The 13,286-nt window shown below is 35.8% G+C and overlaps 1 protein-coding gene across 3 annotated transcripts in view; it reads right to left on the bottom strand.

Annotated features, from left to right (window-relative positions):
- Window positions 1–13,286, bottom strand: part of LOC102228210 (protocadherin-15-like) — a 295,528-nt gene that overhangs the window by 173,191 nt on the left and 109,051 nt on the right. For all 3 annotated transcript variants that reach the window (XM_023340889.1, XM_023340890.1, XM_023340891.1), the window contains exons 8-9: window positions 3,403–3,417; window positions 2,807–2,872 (exon numbers count right to left, since the gene is read on the bottom strand). In XM_023340889.1, coding sequence (XP_023196657.1) covers window positions 2,807–2,872; window positions 3,403–3,417 — 81 coding nt within the window. The remainder of the gene's footprint in view (window positions 1–2,806; window positions 2,873–3,402; window positions 3,418–13,286) is intronic.

Below are 13,286 nucleotides of genomic sequence, written 5' to 3'. Positions count from 1 at the left end.
TAATCAAACAGAGAATAAGCAGTAGGTGTTAAAGTTTGGCTTCTAGCATCTGATACCAGATGTTTACATACATTATTTTAAAAAATTATTCCCCACCTCTTTTTCTCGTAATGAAACTTTTCTTGTATTAAATGATTTAGCGATAAACAACAAGAATTCTCCCCTGTACTGTTCCCTATGCCATGGTGCCAGATTAAGTTTTCTCTGGTTGTTTAAAACATTAAGTTTTGCAGCACCTTCCCTGCCCAGCGTGTTGCTCTGCACTGACAGTAAGATGGTTTAAAGAACGATACTGAAGACCAATTTGCCTGTGTGGAAATGTTTTTCAGGTCACATAAAACTTAGAGAATAAAGGTTTGAAATCCAGTAAACTGGCCCCAGGAAGAGCAGCTGATGCAGCATGCTGCTGATGCTAACGGGGAGCTCAATAAACATAAACACTGTTAACAGTTTTAAAACTGCATTTGGCAAGCTGCTAGCTGGCTGAACAGCTATGTTACATAAAGGCAATGAGGTCATGTATTTACTGGTTGTTGAATAAAGTAAAATATTTAATATTGTCAAAAAATAGTCACCATTATGACATAATTGAAATGCATTACACAGAAACACACGCATCATTTACTATGGGCGTTATTTAGAAGGATTCAACATGTCCTTAGGCAATGTAAAATAATAACATTACCAAGCAAGGGCTTACAGTGGACCACTGTCCTTGTTGTGATTTTTTTATTTGCGGAATGGGACTCAAAATAATTCAAAGAAAATCCACCTATTTGCAGATTTTTTCATAAAGCATATCTAAAATGGTAGAAGAAAATGCAGCTTGGGAAGGTAAAATGCCTCAGCACAACTTTACTTGACATACATTTTTTTTGACCAGAAAGGAAGGAGTTCCAGAAAATGCAAAAAAAAAAAAAAAAGAAGAGAAAATTTTTAATTAAAAAGAACAAACAAGATGAACGGCAAGTAAATCTGACCATGTGGAAAACAAACTTTTAATTTACCCATATTCCAGGGGGAAAGGATATTGCAGAATAAACACAATCCTTCCTCTTTATAATTATAAAGTTATAATTTTACTGTCAAATTCATCTCAACTCCTCAAAGTTCATATTTAAAGTCTGATATTTTAGGAAATAGTTTGACTGAGACAAGAACATACGTATATTCTGCCTTACAGTGTACCTGTTTGGTGTGGTGCAACAGTCGGCAACAGCTGCATCCAAAAACAGTGAAGAAGCCATTAAAGGTAATAAAATTTAACCATCAGCAAGTCAGAGGCTCGGTAATAAAGAGTTAATTATATCTTTTGGGTGCACTGGTCACACAATGATTTAGGTCATTTCCTCTGCAACACAGATTGGATTTAAGTGATACTGTTGGTACATGCCTAATGAATTAATGAGTTCAGGCTGCATGCCAAGCATCATCTGGTGCTTCACACAACCTGCAGACAAGGCAAGGATGTGATACGCAGACTGAGATCTTTGTTAAACGGTCGAATAAAGACGTGTGTTTGAATAGGTAAAGAACAGACATGAATAGACTTCAGTCTCCCGGGCTGAAATTAGTTTTATTACATTTTAAGGAGTGCTAACATACCTTCCTTGGATTTTAAAGTATTACAAATTTCTCTCTTAGAATTACAAATTATATTTATATATTTTAAAAAAAAAATTATTTAATTTGAGCAAAAAACAATATGAAAGACAAATTTTATTAACAGTCAAGTTCTTGTATATTGTATAGTATGTATAAATTAGGATTGTTATGAAAAATCTTAAATTTAACATAAGGACTGTAGGTTAAAATGAGTTTAAAAAGTCCTAACAGATAATGAGTTTATACTATACAATCCCTGTAAGACATACTCACCCCTTGGATGTTTTGCCCTTTTAATTCCACTTCATTACTATTTATAAATCAGTTATAATAAACAAAATTTGACTTCATTTGATGAATTTGATATAATATTTGATATTATGCATATATATATATATATATATTTTTTTTTTTTTTTTTCAACATCAAAGTGAAAATTGATTTCTACAAATAAACAAAATTAGATAAAAATATTTAACATAAAACAAGTGATTTCATAAATATTAAGCCCTTTTAAAATGACTGACCAAATGCATCAGAGGTCCAGCCAAATGGTGATAGTACTCTCATAGTGAGTGAAATGGAGATCACCTGACTGCAGTAACTGTGTTTCAAGTGATTGACCCCTGTGTTTGGAAGGTCCATTCACTGGTATCCAATATTTCTGGCTACCATTACAGTATTAAGGGGGAAAAAAATCACTCCTATAAAATTAGAGAAAAGTTATTGATGAGTAGACTAAAAGTAAGGGGATGGAGTTAATTGGGAGTTCCAACTAGACAATGATCTTTAACATAACAAAATTGATTCCGGAATAGAGGAATCTAGAATTTGCAATCAAATATTAATGCTTCATCAGTAATGCTGAAAAACATCCATGCTAGGAAACCAACAGACTTCTAAGGATTTTCCAATTCTAAAAGACAATAGTCAAATATCCAGACCTGAAATACCACAAGCTTTTTGATTCAGACAAAAACATGTGATCAAGATGCAAATTCCTGTGACATGTTACAGCAGACACAGGTGTATTTACATATGCGATCCTGCATTTTTCACTTTTGAAAGCTGTGCATTATGGAGAAAAGGATAATAAAATCAAAAAAATATTTCCTAATTGTTCATTGAATTCATAACAATCTCCACAAGTTGTTTTTTTTTTAATCTAAAGTATGAAATGATAGAACACAGAAGACTTTACCATTGGGGCTTTCTTCATCAATGGCCACGATGGTAGCAGGAGGACCAGAACGGGAGAGTTTACATTCTGAAAGGATAAAAAACAGTCAAGATATCATTACACCAATACCTCCATGGGTGTTTCTTTTTATTCTTCTTCACATCTACTATGTTAAAAAAAAGGCAATATAAAACTTTATTGGGAATCCTGTGGGTGGGTTTATTTGATAAACACTTAGTATTTCTGAGAAAAATGATTTGAAAAAGGCCCTGAAGTGTGTACAAAATGCTGCAAGAACAACAGCAATAAACTCAAAGATAAATAAAGCATGAGCTGTGCACATATAGTCTATAGTTTATTAACCTCATTGTTCTCTGTTCAGTGAGAAAGCATAGACCGTAAGAAAAAAAAACACACAAGAATTTTATAACTTAGATGTAATGTAGTGTAAAACAAGGTGAGCTAAGAGAAGCAGGAACTGACAATAAAAACAGATTAAAGTAGCGTTTTTTTAAGAGACGGGCCTAATCCACTATAACCATCTCCGCTGGGTCAGCAGGATAAATTAAGCAGCAGAACATGTTTAACGGAGGATGAAAAAGGGAGATCAGTCTTACCCTCATATTGCCAGTCTGTAGATAGTTACAGCCACACCACACCAGGAAGGAGGGAAGAAGGACAGAAGTCAGGGAGGTATTGGAAGAAGGAAAGATCAGAAGATAAATATTAGAAAACAAAAGCAGGGTAAAAAGAGGTGTAAAGATTTTAAGAAAAAGTCAAATACAGATGTGTGGACACAAGTCAATGTATCAGACTTCCCTCACTTATTACGACCTATTAATACAAGGGGAAAACATCATTAACCTCAGCTGGAGGCAAAAAATTGTCACATTTGCAGTAAAATGGCTGCCAACACTCAGTTGTTCCTCCACACATTCTGTCCTTGCCAGGATACATGAAAATAAGCCACCTGCATTAAGCGACATCCCAACGTCACACTACAGCTACACAGGATGGTCGGGAAAATCCCAGAGGAAACCTGGAAGATGGATATCTGCTCACCGAGAAAATAGACTTCATGGAACAATGATCACACTCTCTCTTCCTCTCACTGGGCCGCTCTACCTCGTTTCCTACATTATAACACATTACCGTGTGACACAGATGATTTCAACAATCATCTGTACAGTTTATTGTTTTTAAGAGCAGCAGAGAAAAAATGAGTAAAGATTATGGTTTAAAAAAAAAAGAACCTATAATAGACACCTATGAGCATTAGAAAACAAAGATGTTTCAAAAAGCTTAGGATTACCCAGCAAGAGTATTGAAATTACTTACACCCTTCATTTCATAGAAAATTTTGCAGGGAAGTGGGGAAAATATCTCCATATCTCAGCTGAAAACATGAGTAAAAACACCACAAGAAATAAAATACTCACAGCCTTCAATAATATAAATAGCATAAATTTGTATTTTAAGAGGAAGAAAACTAAAATGCAAAATATTTTGTGATTAAAAACACATTTCAAACCCAAATTAGTAACTAAAACTGAGTAATATAGCATGGAAACAAGATACAAGTTTATTTTCATTTAAAAAGTTAAAAACATCAACCTGTAACTTGTTTAAAAAATACAGAGTCTTTCTGCTCTGTGCAATGGACTCCAGATAGGCTCTTCGATTGATCTTCTCTATAAGATGAGGTGATCCTCAGTGGGTTAGATAACATATCAAAATTCAAAGCAGAATGGTTAACAGGGAATTCACACTCTTATAGATCTTTGTCAACTTTCACACTGCTAAGTTTTGAAAAAGTTAGAACTGAAAAGTGTTCTTATAACAAATCAGAGCGAATTACAGTACAACGTCCTGTACGTCAAAACAAGCATGAGTTAACAGTCATTTGAGAAAAGTAGAAAAAGTTTCCGGAAAAACTAAAATCAGGTCTTCAGAAAGCAGATCAGAGCAGTTTATGTATTTGAGTGAGTATTTAAAAAGTCCACAAGCGAAGGACATTCAAAAGAACTCCCAGCGTCGCCCGGAACATGTTGGATTGTCATAAGAGTCCAAAATTTTAATTGAGAATAGTAGAAAGGATAGAATAGAAATATATCTTATTTTCCGCACAGTGGATAAATTCAGGTGTACCAGCAGCAAGTTAAACGTAAATGAAAAACTGCGTGGACTTTAAGGTCAAGCCTGAAATTCAGCTGTTTCTCAATGCAAACACAACAGGCTCTGTGCAGAGAAGAACGAGGATGAGCGGATTAGAGCCGTGCCAAGCCACTCGAGCCAGTGGAAAAGGGGAATTATCAGGGAGAGTCCAATTTAACCCTTCTTGTAAAAACCATGAGTGTTGTGACTTCAGTTCAGTTTAATCTCCAGGTGAAATCCCAGGTGATTTTAAGTGTCCACTATCTAAATATCAGTTCCTCGGAGGAACTGACATAGTTGACCCACTACACCGGTGTCAATGTGGTGGGTCTGCCTCTGGGTAAATTCACCACCAGCTTCCATGTTTTCCCCACAGAGGGAGAACATTTTAATCAAAAACCAAATTCAGCATTTTAGGAAAATAATGTTTTACCAACTATGACACAAATATCAAGAAGCATCACAAATTTTGTGAGTGGTTTAGAATAAAACAAATGAAACTGGACGTCAATATGTGAGCATTTCCTATTAGTGAGCTGAATATTAATTGGGGTGTAATTTTTTCACATCACTGCATCTACCTACAATGCCCTGACGCTAAATGTAAATCATTTAAATGTCTGCCAAGAATAAATTGTTGCCAAGAAAATGCAAAATCAAAAAGAGATGATTGCATTGTATTGTGAAATATTATAGGGAAAGACAAAGCGATGCTGCAGTGCCATCACTGTCCAAAGTTTTCACAGCATGGGGTGTCAATTATGGAAAACAAAATTCCAGATAAAAGAATATCTGTTTTGTCAGCAGATTCCTTCGCTCCCGATATATAACTGTACTCAAATTAAAAACAGACTTTTTTTCATTCAAAGGAAGACTGTCATTCTATAGAAATAAATTAATTGCATGCCTCGCACATCTTTACTAGAAGTGCCAGTAACTATGACATGAAAACGTCTGTGTAAGAGAAAAGAAAATTATTTTAAAAGGTCATTGACAAATCCACAATACAAATGAAAAAGGAAAATATAAAAGAATATTAAACAAATAATCACCTAAATAAACTGGACCAAAGTATATGTATTTTTTAGATTATATGTCTCTTCACCACAAGATCACATTAAAATCATTTTTGTTGCTTGTAAAGCTACCTCTAGTTATTTAATAATGAGGTGCTCTTAACTTTTTCTGCATTTCTTATCATCATGAGCATATGTTACAGTTTAAAAATTATGCAGTCATATAGAGTCAAGCTATAAAAGTACATTCTGAAGATCTGGCGATTAAAACGACTGCTTCTAGTGTTACTGAAAGAGTTCTTGCATTACGTAAACTAGCCTTTGATGATTTTTGCAAACCTGGATGTGAGTTTGTTGAAATTCACATCTTAGTTTTGTTGAAAGTAGCAGAAATTATTGAATAGCTGGTGATAAGCTTGGAAAATTAGTTTACTGTTTGAAGTGGAATGAAGCCAGTAGTGATAGGACCTGGTTGTATCAATTTCTAATAGACCTGTCGGAAAGCTGAGGTTGAGAGCATGGATCAGAGGTAATGCAGTCACTTTGAAGTGAAATTTTGGTGGATAGTAAACAACTTCCAAATCTTTTTAAGTAAGAGTGGTCAGAATATTTGATATGGTGGTTAATGATGTATGAGAAGCATCTGGGTTTTCGTGATTGTGAAACTTAATTTCAACCACGCCACTTGCGATCTTATTCATGTTTGCAAGATGGTTAATACAGTTTTCTGTGGTCCACAAAGCTCTAAATGTACTTCAGAGTGATTGCTGCTTTAAATATTGTTTACCAGATAAAATAATCCAAGTGGAACCTCAAAAGTTTGTATACATTTTCTAAAACTGTATGTTTCAAAATGAACAACAATCAAATTTAAAACAATCATGTACATTTAGAAAAATTACTTTAACATGTGACTGCAATGTGAAGGATGCAATGTTTTGGGCAGGAAGATTTCATATTTTCTTTTTGTATATAGGAAGTTGCCTTGCCTACACAAATATCTAATAAAACCTTTTTAAAGTTCAGGTTACACAAATGATAGGGAATTTTGTTGCTACAAAAAAAAGTCTGTTTCTGTAAATTTCTTTATATATTTTCGACCCAAGATGTTTGGTAAAGCAGATTTTACAAACAAAAGTTTAAATGTGCAGAGAACAGAGCTAGCTGCTTCTTGGGAGCGGCTTTCAGGTCAGACGCTGCCAAAGAGTCATGATGATGAGTGACTGGCGACACAACCAGGGAGGAAAGTTCAAACAACAAGTAATTGTTTAAGAGGTGTTTTCTCAGGCTCCCTTCTTTGAAGACTCAGACCTGCTGAGACAGTTCTGAGTTCAGGTCAGCAACAAAGAGGGGCAATGATTCAGAACAAATCCAAAATCTGTGAGTTTATGATCGATATCCAGGTACACGAAGTGGAAGAAGCATACCTGGCCGCTCAAAGGCTGAGACATAGGATAGCGACAGATGATCACTCCCTCTTCTGAGATCAACAAATATTTTGTTTGCCTCAAAAATCTATTGATGAAATAGGCAGATTAAAGTCGACCCACCAATAATATGCCACTAATTCACCCTGAGTGACACTAAGACACCCATATCAAATGCAGGTGATATGTTGAGAATTGTTCACAACAATTCTGATTATACTGAAAGAGGTAAAATGCATTTCCTCAGTCAGCATAAAATCTGCAGCACAGTTCCCTAAGGAAATCCCGCACCATGTTCATACCCATACACCGTAGGTGGATGCTGCATATTGATCATCAATTGCTGCATCCCAGCTCTAACACACCTGAATCAAATGGCTGCGTTCCACCATCAGCATGCCATTCGGCTCGGTACAGACCAGGTAATGAGCCGCTTGATTCAGGTGTGTTGGGGAAAGGATGCATCTAAACGCTGCAGGATGGCAGCTCTGAAAAGCCAGATATGGTCACCTCGTATCTACAAAATACCACGCTTGAGCTTATTTTTTTTTCCAAACACCGTATTGGGGCTGCTATGTTATATATTTTATTTTAAGTCCATAAAACTCTTTAGCAGAATTAATAAATGAAGTTAAATAAATAGGTAGTCACTTACAGTGTGATAAGATGTTCTTACAAAAGTTCCCTTCAGCTTAAAATAATTTTCTGTTAGGAATTTACAAAATAAAGGATCATTAGCTGAATTTAGAAATTCAGAAGACTAAATGTCAGTTCCTGAATGTATCAAGGGACACATTTGAGTAGCTACACTAGAAGAAAAAAACATTTCACTGGAAACAGAATTAGACAGGAAAAAAGTAAAAAAGCAGCAGGGAACCAGGTGAACATGATCGGCCTTAAAAGACTCCAAGAAGGTTTTTTATTTCTTGGGGTGTAACCATAACAGATGTTACCTTAATATATTTTATATGGACCAGGTAATTCCCCTCTGTCTGTTTTGTTTGGGGTTGGTGTGAAACTGGTTTGTGTGAAACCAGTCTATCTGAAAATGTTAGTTCACTTTATCATCAAGAAGATGATAAACCTGCAGCATTCAAAACATCAAAGAGAAATATGCTGCATAGGCTGCTATCTCAGCAATTGATCTTACTAGCCATTCTTCTTGCAAAAAAGCATTTAGGTTAAAAATCCAAAGAAAAAACAGATACTCAAAGTCTGGACTAATTTAGTGCTACTCCACTGTTTTCATTGCGAACAAGCCATGCTAAGGGGAAGGATTATTGACCATTGATTAGGTGTTTCTTTCTTCTGTATGCTGCTCTTCTACCTGATCAATCTTTGTTTCAGGCAGCATCATCTTGAAGAAGCACTTGTAGTAATTTCACTGCGTTGTCCAGACAGTTTAGTGTGCATTCAAAAATCAATGTTGGGATACAACCAAATCAAATGAAGACATAATTTTTGGCATTCTCCATTGAATCAGACCAAGTCACCCCTGACTATCCTGGTGTGAAAGTGACTTTAGAAGAAAGCAGAGTAATGAGGGGTGATTCACAGTGTGCAATATACAGTGTAGTAAAAGAAGACAAGACAAGAACTCTGCCCCGAGTTGAACTTTGAGAAAATTCTTGCCTACATTGCAGAACTGGTTATGGATCAGGATTTTGCCATCGGTCTTTTGAGGCTTTCCTAAAGGTTCATTTCAGGTCAGCAACCAGGAAAGCTATATAAGCCATCGAACAACAGTCACTAGTTATATCACACTCCACCAGCTGGCCAGTGTGTGTAGGCACAGATGACAGATGTGTATCCTGTGCTTGACTGCCTTTTTATCCTTCAGTGTAAGCTGATGCCCCTCATATTTTACTAACCAGCCATTTATTCTCTATGGGGCAGCGCTCCCTGCCTCTCTCAGTTTCTCATGCTAGCTTAATCTCCTTTCCTATACCATATCTTTACAGCCCCCATCGTATTTCTACTTGTCTGCCCATTTTCCATAAAAAAATACAAGAAATGATAACAGGAAACTGGTTTGTAACTAAGCAGCATATGAAGACGAATAGATCACAAAGGGAGATAAATGTTTCATATGGTGAAGACACGCTGAAGCAATTTGAAATCTAGCTCTCTATACATTTTAACAGACAGCTTTTTAAATTTAAAATTTCAATATATTTTGCCTGAGTACAATTAGCACTTAAATTGGTTGCTACAGTGCTTCTGCTTCTCTCAGCTGTGTCAGCAAGCAATTCAAGATTAAGGGTTAACGGCAATGAAATGCAAATTTTCTTCTCTTTGACACTGTGGCAGGCATACCTTCAAATTCAATGTGCTGTCATAGTTAGTACTCCTGCATGCAGGCACTAATGCCCTTTAAGTGTATGAAAATGTGCCTGTACCTTTTCTTTTGCGATTATTATGCTTTTCCCTCGTTTTTTTAACTGTAATGTTTCTGTCAAAAAGAAAAAGGTCAAAGTGACTGAGCCTGTTTTCTGCTGAGCTGATAAAAAGCTCAATGAGAGGCAATTTTTGTAGGGCGAATTATTCAAGGTACCAAGTTCATGAAAATTAACCTAAAACTTTTGACAACCACCTCTGCATTCAGACAATACTCCTGTCAATGAAAAAAAACCAAATTCACATTCCATCAAACCCATTTTTTAAAAAACGTTGTGTTTATTAATATTTACAATTCAAATAAGGCCCATATTGTTTTGCAGACACAAGAAGCAGGTTAGAGGGGCACCAAAGGCCACAGCAAACAAAGTCTGTCTGGGAAAGAAGACAAGTAACTTGACTACAAGCAGTCACTAGAGTCCGATCATTCTGTGGCTAGCTGAGTACAAGCCATGTTGTCTCAGCCCTCACAAACATACAGCTTAGCAACTGTATCCAAGATACACACACATACAAAACACACAGTCTATTCACATCACTATACAGTTCACACGAATGAGCCCATATGCCTTTCAGCATTGCTCACACATGCTAGGGTTACCATTAAATATACATGCTGAGGTTGTGACTCAGCGTCGCACCTGGACAGTGCTAACTGTGTGTGTCGGCGTGTTCACGTGTGGCTGTGTGCTGATCAAACGTTCACTAGATAGAAGAAGTATCAATGTTTGTTAAATGATATTTAATATATTCTTCAGAGGAGAAAAACACCAAGGAGGGAAGGTTAAGCTGATCTGCAAGAATCTAATAAAAAATTGTTACAAATATTTAGATTTGGTTCATTGTTGTTACCCTTTTGTTGAAGGAAACTAAACCTGTATACCTGTTACATACTGTAGAAACATTTCTTCATAAGTTTGTTATGCCAAGTATGACCAGTAATACAATATGACTTTATATGACAGTATAAAGAATTAGCCTTGCTCTGATTAACTGGTATAATGGTAATTAGCAGACTTCAGGCATAACCAAACTGACTGGAAACCAGATGGGACGGTTCTTACTGAAGGAAGAAGTAAAGTCTCAGTTTGGTATTTAAAGATAAATCTGAAGAAATACAATAATCTAAAAAGGTCAAAGAAATTATTTCCATGAACATTTACTCAGGTTGATGCTTTGAAACAGGGAGAGAGATTTTGGCAGCTAACAGGAAGGCTGAACATACTGTATTACAGGAAAGCTGCTTTGTTTTATCCTTTTAAGCTTTCAACCTTTGTCTGTCAAGGATTATGCTGGATTTGGAAATGTTGGCAGCCTTTCAAAATCCGAGTTAAGGGTCCACATTCTGCAGAGACTACACATGGACATGGCTGTTTGCAGTTGCTGCTGAGCTGATAAATGCTAACGTAAGATCCTAATGATAGCTTAAAATGTCAACTGGCGAATTAGTTTGTCTTTGTTTTCCAAATATTTGTAAAACTGTTTTGTGTATGTATGCGTCGCCGTCATCTAATTTTTGCCTTACTATGTATAACAAACTGTACATTAGTATAATCTGAGGAAGAATTAACACTATAACAGCGTAGAGTTATAAAATAAGATAAGGTAATTCTTTTTTAGTCCCACAAGTGGGGAATTTAAGCTATCGTGGCAGAAACAAGAGTAGCAAAAATAAACAGAAAACAGTACAATGTAGAGAAAACAAAGAAAAGTGTAGAAAAGCTACATAAATATAGGAATGTGAATCTACAGGATATCTGCATAGGGCGATGTGAGATAACATGAACGACAAATACTTGAAAAGCCAAAGAAGGCTTCTTGTCACCTGACAGTAAATAAAACCCCAAGGATTTAGGATCATTTTAGACATCACCATGATATACTTGAATTGCAACAATACTCACTTTATCACATCTCTCACACTGGATCTGTGCAATAGAGGTTGATCCCAGTTTAATGTATTAGGTAGCCATCTCTAAATGTTATTTTCAATTCTACTTAGTGTCAAAGAAGGGTCTAAAGATGGTTGTTGCCCCACACCTAACCCAAGACCAAATCAAGATCAAGACCAGAGTGCATCAAGACTAAGACAAGACCAAGACTTTTAGAGTCCGAGAACAAGTCGAGACCAAGATCGAGCGAAGTTGTGACCGAGTCAAGACCGAGAACGGCGCCCTGCGCTACATGACACAAGAAAATGTGAAATATGATCAAAATTGCTTCTTAAATTGATCTGCAAGATTAACTGGACAATATGCTGGCAATTTAGTGATAACTTTACAATTGTGCCTTGAAATAAAATCCCGAGTCCTCAACGCCCGAAACCGAGACAAGACCGAGACAAAATGCGGTCAAGTCTGAAACGAGACCATCAAAAAGTGGTCTCGAGTACTACAACACTAATTGAAGTGCTAAAAATGTTCTCAGTAGCAATGTTTCTTTCCTGCATTCGTAACTTTGTTAAACAGATATAAATTGTTGTTGGGCCTAATGCAAATGTAATATCAGCAACAAGAAAACCTGCTTTCTGCTGATTCTGGGACTTTAGTGATGATATTACTATAGGGTTAAAAACTTTGCAGTTCCATTGAAAATATTGAAATACTCGTTTGTAATCACTATGATTCTGATTCTTTAAGTGATCTTTCCTGAAACAAAAAAAATAAAAACTCAATTTCAGTTATGTTCATCAATCAGCAAACCCACATTCAATTTTTTTACTAAATATAGCACAAATGTTAAGACTCTTCCTACAAGCTCTAAGTTCAGCTTTAGTTGCATCTGATGAGTAGCTACATCTGATTTACTCACCAGATGTAAATCCTCCATTTGATGAATGGAGAAATTAATTACAGAGAAAAGTTAACTTTCTGATTTAGCACTTTCTTTGTTCATTTGAAATGCTTTCCAAAGTCTTTTTTAATCAGTTTCCTAAATCATACCATATTGTGAAAAAAATTGTGCTAATTTGAGTAAGTTTTACTTGACTGAATTCTACTTGTTACCATCTGTTATGTGTTTGCTTGGCTTACTTTGAATGGAGACCAAGAATAAAAACATCTCAGGATGGTTGAAAAAAATGGAGATATGATATTATGAACACACCGTGAAAAAAGACATTAATACCGGCAGTTATGAGGAGTTATTCCCAGAGATGTTTGTGCGGATGTTGATGGATTACTGAAAATATCCCTAAAGAAGAAAAACTAAAAAGGAAATCTTTAATTCCAAGATGTTTCATATTTTGTCACATCAGTAAACAACCATCTTCAGTGCGTTTTACTGGGCCTTAATTGGAAATGTAATTGGGAAGTAGAGGGAAAAAGGAGATTCAGTGGGTTTGATAAAGTCTTGATTCAGGGAGACAGATTACAATATATGGCACATTTTTCACAGCTGGAAGTGGAAAAACAGATATCTTTTTTCCTCCAGATCACAATTATGCACTACTTTGTTTTGCTCTGTTGCAAAGAACTCAAATGTAACATACTGAAGTTTCTAGTTGCA

This window comes from Xiphophorus maculatus, chromosome 10 (assembly GCF_002775205.1).
Source record: "Xiphophorus maculatus strain JP 163 A chromosome 10, X_maculatus-5.0-male, whole genome shotgun sequence".
Taxonomy (NCBI): Eukaryota; Metazoa; Chordata; class Actinopteri; order Cyprinodontiformes; family Poeciliidae; genus Xiphophorus; species Xiphophorus maculatus.
The sequence above is the reverse complement of the archived record's forward strand: the minus strand, read 5'-3'. Positions and strand labels throughout refer to the sequence as shown.